Source organism: Mirounga leonina, unplaced genomic scaffold (genome assembly GCF_011800145.1).
Source record: "Mirounga leonina isolate KUSES-001 unplaced genomic scaffold, KU_Mleo_1.0 Mir_170, whole genome shotgun sequence".
In the NCBI taxonomy this organism is placed as follows: domain Eukaryota; kingdom Metazoa; phylum Chordata; class Mammalia; order Carnivora; family Phocidae; genus Mirounga; species Mirounga leonina.
In genome coordinates, this window is record NW_023270433.1 from 20,051,982 (window position 1) to 20,060,778 (window position 8,797).

General features: G+C 48.7%; 1 protein-coding gene across 1 annotated transcript; it reads left to right on the plus strand.

Moving 5' to 3' along the window:
• The first annotated feature begins 6,329 nt into the window (after positions 1–6,329).
• Positions 6,330–7,069, plus strand: RNF183 (ring finger protein 183). The gene has a single exon (XM_035016019.1). It carries the CDS (start codon positions 6,385–6,387, stop codon positions 7,039–7,041), a length of 657 nt encoding a protein of 218 aa, XP_034871910.1. The 5' UTR covers positions 6,330–6,384; the 3' UTR covers positions 7,042–7,069.
• The last annotated feature ends 1,728 nt before the right edge of the window (positions 7,070–8,797 follow it).

Sequence of the window (8,797 nt, forward strand, 5' to 3'; positions counted from 1 at the left end):
TTCTACAAACCCCATTTAAAAGGTCAGTAAAAGAATGAAAGAAGGGGTCCCTGAATACAGAGAATGAGGGAGGGAACAGAAAATGGGCCGTGTAGGGACGCCTGGGTGGCTCAGTCGGTTAAGCGGCTGCCTTCAGCCCAGGTCATGATCCCAGGGTTCTGCGATCGAGTCCCACATTGGGCTCCTTGCTCAGCAGGGAGCCTGCTTCTCCCTCTCTCTCCTTCTGCTTGTGCTCTGTCAAATAAAATCTTAAAAAAAAAAAAAAAAAGAAAATGGGCCGTATAGACACACTTTGGGGAGAGGGCAAATAAATCCCTTATTTGCTTTGAGCTTCGGATTCCTTATCTGGGAAAGAGGAAGGAAAAATCACTGATTTTCAGTATTCCATATTATGCTAGGCACTGTACTTCCTGGGATTGTTGGGAGCATTCACTGTAATAGATCAGAAGCATTTAGTAAAGCACACAGAAAACTGCCATTATTACTTTTAGTAATAGTGGCGGTTTTTTTGCCTATCAGACTGACAAGTATCGAAATAAGTGTCTTTACTTATTTAGAGAGTGCATATGTGTGAGTGGTGTGGGGGTGGGATGGGAGAGGGAGAGAGAGAATCCCAAGCAGACTCCGCCCAGCGAGCCTGATGCGCAGATGCGGGGCTGGATCCCACAACCCTGAGATGATCACCTGAGCCAAAAGCAGGAGTCAGATGCCCAACCAACTGAGCCACTCAGGTGCCCCTAAAAGAAATGTCTTTAAAAATCAGTGTCTTGGGCTCCTGGGTGGCTCAGAGGGTTAAGCATCTGCCTTTGGTTCAGGTCATGATCCCAGGGTCCTGGGATCCAGTCCTGCATAGGGCTGCTTGTTCAGCGGGGAGCCTGTTTCTCCCTCTCCCGCTCCCCCTGCTTGTGCTTTCTGTCAAATAATTAAAAAAAAAAAAAAAAAAGAATCAGTGTCTTATTCAAATTTGAGTTTCTCTAATCATAAATGAAGTGGTGCAATTACGTATATGTTCTGTTTGTACTTCTTTTCTTTTTGGTGATTTGCTTGATCACATCATCGTAATAGTCGTAGTTAACATTTACTGCGTGCTATACCGTGTACCAGGCACCGTGCTGTGATCTCTACAAGTGCTATTTCATTTAATCAGATCAAGTAGATAAAATTACGATGCCAATTTTCAGGGGAGGGAACCGAGGCTTAGAGAAGTCAATTTGCTCATCTCCATCACTAGTCAATGAGTAGTGTCTGGATTCTGAGCAAGGACTTGACTCTGACCCCAAAGTCTGACTTGATTGACCCAGGCTCTTCACACTTATGCTTAAATAACTCTCCCGATTGTTTTTCTGTTGGACAATTTGCCTTTTTCTTAATATTTTGCAAGAGCCCTTTGTATTTTGGTTGTGGGGGCTCAGAGTAGGGAAGGAGCTAACTAGGTTGAGGGCCAGAAGTGGCTTCAGAGATGCCCGGCCTTCCATCAAAGTAAGGCTGGGCGTGAGTCAAAGTGGTGCAGTCAGACATAGCAGGAAACCAACTGAATACCGAACCGAGGTCTGCAAGGATGAGAGACTTTGACCCCCTTCGAGAACAAGCAAGAATGACTCACAGGAGGAAGAGGAAACCAGAGCTCCTGGGCTGTCCCCCGTGAGCATAGACTGCCCAAAGTCATCAGAAGGAAGAGAAAAACCTGCAATAGAGCTGTGGCGAGGAGCGGCCAGAAGACCCATGCAATTAAGACCCACCCACAACTGCCTGGAAACCAGGCCAAAGGAGTTAGAGCACAGAGTACATGCCGCATGGCCACCCTGCGGACTGGAGCAGACTCTGAGGAAGCAGGTAAGGAGCCACAGAGGGTCATGGGGGGATGGATGGGACACAGAACCCCAGGGTCCTGAGGGGCAATGCTGTCAGCCAGCATGAACACTGGCCTGGGAGGCAGGGCTCCTGGGACCAGTTTTCAAGCTTAGCAGTTCGTTAGCTATGAAGCCTTAAGCAAGCCACTTCACATGCTGAGCCTCAGCGTCCCCATCTATAAAATGGGTATAAAACTATCATGCCAACCGTGTACTAAGCACCTGCTGTGCTCTGCAGGGCATGTTACAGATACTATCCCTTCCTCACAGCAAGCCTCTAAGGTGGGGGATTATTAGCCTATTTTACAAAGAAAAATGATAAGCCATTTATCTAAGACCACTCAGCAAATAAGTCTGGTTCCAAAGCCTGCATACTTTCAACTCCCTATCCTGCTTCCTTCACGGGGTGGTTTTAAGGAATCAAATGGCCTTGGGGCACCTGACTGGCTCAGTTGGTAGAGCATGTGACTCTTGATCTCAGGGTTGTGAGTTCAAGCCCCACACTGGGTGTGCAGATTACTTAAAAACAACAACCACAATAAATAACTGGACACAAAAAACAAATGGCCTTATGCAGATGGGAAAAAATTGTAAAAGGCAATCATCAAATGTAGATGTGAGTTGCCTCACTTTAGATCCTAGCCAGGAGGGGGACCCTTTGGTAAACTGTGAAGTCCTATAAAAATGCTAGCTCTTGGGGCGCCTCGGGGGGGCTCAGTTGAGCCACTGGATCTTGGTTTCAGCTCAGGTCATGATCTCAGGGTCGTGGGATCGAGCCCCGTGTCGGGCTCCGTACTCAGTGTGGAGTCTGCTTGGGACTCTCTCTGCCTCTCCCTCTGCCCCTCCCCCCTGCTCACTCTCCCTCTCAAATAAATACATCTTTTTAAAAAAATGCTAGTTCCTCATCTCTCTCGAGGGTAAAAACTTTGGGGTGATGCTATAGACAATATTTGGCTGACTTGGTCACAGACAAAGGTGATACCTTTGGGGTGGTGTCTAGGACTTACTGCAGCTGCGACAGCGTGGGGGGTGAGTGGTGGAGGGAGGGTACGTGGTCAGAGTCTCTCCTGGAGAGAATGGACTCTGCCCTGCTGCACCGGAAACAGCAGTCGATGTCTATGGGGATCCTGGCAGATAAGGGCCCAGGTGCTGAGGCAAGAATGATTATTCCTCCTCCTGAACGGGGCCCTTTACAGCTTCGGCCATGGAACTTCAGAAAATGTGAGGTCTGCTTTTGGCGGGGAGAGGGAGGTTTTTAAGGGCAGTAATACAAGTTTATTGGACTACAGTAAAGTTAGAGGATTTTCAGACAAGAGAATTTAAAACAAACAAACAAAAAAAATCCACCTATAATCTTACTCCCAGAGATAACCACTGTTGACATTTTGGTGTTTGCTTTTCCAGACATTTTTTCCATGGCACACATATGCAGGATAATTGAATAATATCATGATATGGTTTTATTACTGGTTCTTTTTGCTTAATTGCATATCACAAACATATTTCCATATTAATAGATGTTTTAGCATATCATTTTAGAAAAAGATTTATTTATTTATTTGAGAGAGAGGGAGGGGGAGGGGCAGAGGAAGAAGGAGAGAGAATCTCAAGCAGATTCCCTGCTGAGCGAGGAGCCTGACACAGGGCTCAATCTCATGACCATGAACTGAGCCAAAACCAAGAGCTGGACATTCAACCGTGTCACCCAGGTGCCCCTTATCACATCATTTTAAAGACTGCAGAATGTCTCTTCATGTGGTTGGAGTAGAATGTCTTTAATTAACGTCCCACTGTTGACGGAGTATGTAGTTTTCCATACTTCACTGGTAGAGCCGCGCTTCTATGGGCATCCCTACAATCAAGCCTTTGCACAGGTCCTTGATTATTTCCATGGGACAGATTCCCAGCAGGGGAACTGCTGGATCAAGGCTATTACCTTTCAAGGCTTTTGGTAGGTACTCAAGGTCTGCTTTGGACACACTCTGGAATTCAGAGCTCCTTAAAGCTCAACGCAGAGAACTTTCTCATGGCTTCAAGGTCAACCTTGATCTTTCCTGTCTCTCAAATCCATTTGCAGGGATAATGGCCCATCTCATAGGTAGTCTTTGCTGGGCGCCAGGCTCTAAGAGCTTTACCTTCAGACATACTACTTTCCTCTTCAGAAGACACTGAGGCACAGGCTAAGCAATTCAACTGGGATCACAGCCCTGATAAGCAGTGCATTTGGGGTCATGAGCCTCAACAACATGGTTCCAGAACCTATGTTGTTCACTGCTTTTTGGGAAGTGCTTTTGATTTAATCTCCAGAGATGGTTTTTATTCCATCCCTTTGATCTTCTCTGCCATGGCCTTGTCTAAGTCAAGCACCACCATCCCAGCCTGAATAATAAAGTCCCTCATGGTCTTTTACTTCCACTCTGTCCTTTTTAGTCATTCTCTGCTCTGGAATGGTGTTGTTGTTGTTATTAAAGATTTTATTTATTTGAGAGAGTGAGAGAGTGCATGAGAGGGGGTGGGGTCACAGGGAGAAGGAGACTTCCCACTGAACAGGAAGTCTGACGCGGAACTCGATCCTGGGACTCCAGGCTTAACCAACTGAGCCACCCAGGCACCCTAAAGATTTTTTTTTTTAAGCAATCTCTACACCCAACATGGGGCCCGAACCCACAACCCAGAGATCAAGAGCCGCTCTAGCTCTATTGACTGAGCCAGCCAAGCACCCCTGAAATGGTGCTTTTAAAATGGAATGTTTAAAAAAAAAAAAAAAAAAGGTGATGAGCCCCACCCCCATCCCTAGAATCCAATCCCGATTTGCTCCCCAGCTTCTAGGGCCTGCCTCCACCCTCGCTGGCTCGCTCCTGAGCCACTTTCCTGCTCCAGCCCCACCCACTGCACCTCAGGCTTCTTTCACTTCCAGAATCTGGCAGAGCCTTTTTTCACCTTGGGGCTTTGGTACATGTCGTTCCCCCCTCAGCAGCTCAACTCTTCAACTTAATTCAAGTGATGGATAGGAGAAAAGCTAGGTGTTTCTGGTTGACAAGGGTAAGTGGGGCTGGAACTCTCCTTCCTGACTCCCTCTTTTAAGTCCCCAAGGGTGGGGAGATGGCCAACCTTTGGCCATCTAAGACCTCAGGGGTCACTGCCTGCCAGGTTGATTGTCCATGTTCTAAGAACAAAGATGGCAGCAAGACTTGCGTGGTTACAGCTACTTGGGCACATTAAAGGATTAGAAAGGGAGGGTGCCTGGCTGGCTCAGAGGACCATGTGACTCTAGATCTCATGGTAGTGAGTTCGAGCCCCACGCTGGGTGTAGATGTCACTTAAAAATAAACAAATTTGCTGAGTCTGCGGTGCAGAGATTTTAGGCTGTGTAGCAGAAAAACTTCACAGCAATTGAAGTGCAGGGTGGACCGCCCCTTTGTGTTAGGAGGAGGTTTTAGCCATCTTAGAAATGAGGGCCCAGGAGAGATGCCCAGAGGCTCACTTACCCCCTCCACAATCTAGAAAAAGGAAATTGCCACCCCTACCTTCCTAGGCCATGGATCCCAGGTCTTGAAGAGACCGCCCACAATCTTGCAGATGTTTGGCTTCCATGGTTGGTTGTTTGCCACACCCTGGGGGAACTCTGGTCCCCACCTCCCCACCCCCTGCCACCCAGGCAGCTCTGTGGCCTGTGCAGCAGGCAGGTGTGCTCAAGAGGCTGCAGACCGGGCCACCTGGCAGCTCCAGGTGCTCTGTGTGTGCTGCCATGGAGACAGGCCCCGGGGCTGGTGGCTGGTGGAGAGAAGCTGTGTGGATTCAGGAGAGGGAGAGACTGGAGCCTCGGGTCCTTCAGGTAGTCTGCCTGACCACCCTAGTACCAAGGAAGCCCAGGTGAGTGCCCTGGGGTTTCCGGGGACAAAGGGAGGGAGGAGGAGCCAGGGGAGGCCAAATATTGGGAGGTTCTGGAAGGGCTGACCTGGGGACCTGGGCAGGAGAACCTCTCTAAGCTTCCAGGTCAAGGAGAAAAGCCTTGCCAAGCCAGTGAAGTGCCCTCCACAAAGACTGGGCAAATGAGCTCTGGAGGGTTGGCCCTATAGCCCAATGGGAGGAGGGAAAGAGGGCCTGGCATTTGTCCCAGAGGAGGGACAGACCAGGGAATTCACAAAGGCCATCTCTGCATTAGTCAGGGACTTGAGGCAGCAGAGAAGGAGGTATTTGTCTTATAGCACAAACCACTGACGGGCTCCCCTCCCTCTCCCTGGAGTCTGAGAAGTCAAGGGCAGTCGCATGGAGCAGGAGCAGTTTTTTTTCCACTTCCCAAGTGGGGGTACAGTCCCCTCCAGTGCCAGTTCATTAATGGTGGGGTGACTCAGGCCTTTGCCCTGATAGGGGGGATGCTGCAGGAGCACCAGACTTAACTCTACAGCTTAGGAACTTGGTGATCTGGAACAAGTTGCTTCATCTTTTGAATCTAAGTTTTTCATCTGTGAAATATGGGTGACAGTATGTTTTGACAAGGCACAGAACCCTTAGTCTAGGACCAAGCACAAGGATGGAGCTCAACGGGTTATCCCTTTGCTCCTTTTCCCCTTCTGCCAGGACATTCCTGCCAGGCCTCCCGGTGTCTCATCTGAGGATGGCGGAGCGGCAGGGCCGGGAGCCTGAGTGCCCTGTCTGCTGGAACCCCTTCAACAACACATTTCACACTCCCAAAGTGCTGGACTGTTGTCACTCCTTCTGTGTGGAGTGCCTGGCCCACCTCAGCCTGGTAACTCCAGCCCGGCGCCAGTTGCTGTGCCCACTCTGTCGCCAGCCCACTGTGCTGGCCTCTGGGCAGCCGGTCACCGACTTGCCCACAGATACCGCCATGCTCACCCTGCTTCGCCTGGAGCCCCACCACGTCATCCTGGAAGGCCACCAGCTCTGTCTCAAGGACCAGCCCAAGAGCCGCTACTTCCTGCGCCAGCCCCGGGTCTATACGCTGCACCTAGGCCCTGAGCCCGGGAGCCAAACGGGGCCCCCCCAGGACATGGGCCCTACCACCAGGTCTCTGCCCATTCCCATCCCCAGCCACTACTCTCTGAGGGAGTGTTTCCGCAACCCTCAGTTCCGGATCTTTTCTTACCTGATGGCTGTTATCCTCAGTGTCACTCTGTTGCTCATCTTCTCCATCTTTTGGACCAAGCAATTCCTTTGGGGTGTGGGGTGAGCACTGTTTCTGGACAAGGAACCAAGCCTTTAAAAAAAATTTTTTTTTTTAATTCTTATTATTTGAAGTAGGCTCCATGCCCAGCGTGGAGCCCAACATGGGACCTGAACTCACAACCCCGTGATCAAGACCTGAGCAATCGAGAGTCACACACTTAACTGACTGAGCCACCCAAGAGCCCTGGATCTAAGCCTTTCTTGACTGCTGCTGGGGATGGGGACTGCACAGCCTCATTTGGGGTTGTCTTCCTTTGTAGTATTGTTCATTTTTAGTCTATCAGTTAGTCCACGTGTTTGCTTCTGCAAACAGATCCCTACTATGATGAGAACCTCTGAAAGCTAAAAGGCTGGGAAAAGATGTGAAGAGACCTCTAGGTGTGAGCCACGGGGCCAAGAAGGGCAGAGAAGCAGATCTTTGATTATAGGGCTACGGAACAAATTGTGCCAAAGGGCTGAACCACGGTATCCAGGAGCCCGACTAGCCCAAGAGAAAGTTGCGTTTCTCAATGGAGTTGCTTCGAACTCAGTTCACATTTGAGCTGCTCTTTTTAATAGGTGTTGCTAAAATTTTGCGAAGTGAGCTTCAATTCTGTGAGCAAATGTGCATACCTTCTTTGTTTTCTCTTTGGAAGTCTTGCCACCAGTCCCAGGAAAAAATGGTCTGCATTCATGAATTCATGCACTTACTCATTCTACCACCACTTACTTGGCCCACATTATGTCAGAACTAGGGGAAGAGAAGGGTGGGATTATCCATGGGTGACAGAGAGCCTTTACCAGCAAGGAGGGCTGCTTCTTGTACAAGAAACCTCTTGTCAGTATGTGGTTTATGGAGTGTTGAGAATATAAAAGTTTAAAGGTGCAAAGAAACCAGGGTCAGTCAATCAAAAGAAATCTGAGATTTGGAGAAAAGGTGTAGGTAGGTGCAGAGGCCTCAAGTAAGCCTGGATGTTGGGTAGAGTCAACTCCCCTCCTCCAGGCAATGGAATTCTGTCTGACCTTGAGAGATAAAGCAGAAGCCCTGGACAGAGGAAAAGCCTTAGCTTCCATCCCAGGCCATGCAGACAGGGGACCCTGGTCTTCATTTTACAAGACAGAATCTTAGAACCAAGGCAAACTAGATGCTTCAGCTGTTCGGCTACAAGTTGCTACCTCTGCACTGTCTAAAACCCCTTCTGCTTCCCCAGTTTTAATACTGCCCTGTGGCCCACGGTGGTTAAAATACCATCAGAATGATGAAAGGATCTTGATTTGTGGAATAAACTTTCAGAGGTCAGAAACGGGAGTTGGTTTTATTTGTTCTAAAAATTTTGTGCTTAACGGAACTAGCTTCTATAAATTCTTAAGGGATCTTAATGTACAAAATATTCCAAAATAGCCAAGACCTATATTTCATGTTTCTTAAGACCAAATGGTGTTAAGCACCAATGTGAAGAAAATTCTCCATTACAAAACTGGAATGCCACCCTATGTATCCCGCCAGGGGACTGACACCTACCTCTCCATTTGCGCCATCGAAGATAATTACACTAAAGCTGGGACTCAAACTCTTCCTGTTGACTTCCATTTCTTTACACATCCTTGCTCCTTAACATCATGGCAAGTAAATTAGGCAATGATCTCCCCATGTTCTCTGGGCCATGAGGAGAGAGAGAGGAGCCGGGGGAAGCTCAGGAAGAAACACCTGCCGCTGCACTAGAGCATACTGCTCTGAGTTAAGGAAATTTCATCCGTGTTCTGCAGGTGAACCTGAGGCT

Excerpts from the sequence above, each read along its gene's own strand:
- RNF183 (XM_035016019.1), top strand. The coding sequence starts at position 6,385 with ATGGAGCTCAACGGGTTATCCCTTTGCTCCTTTTCCCCTTCTGCCAGG.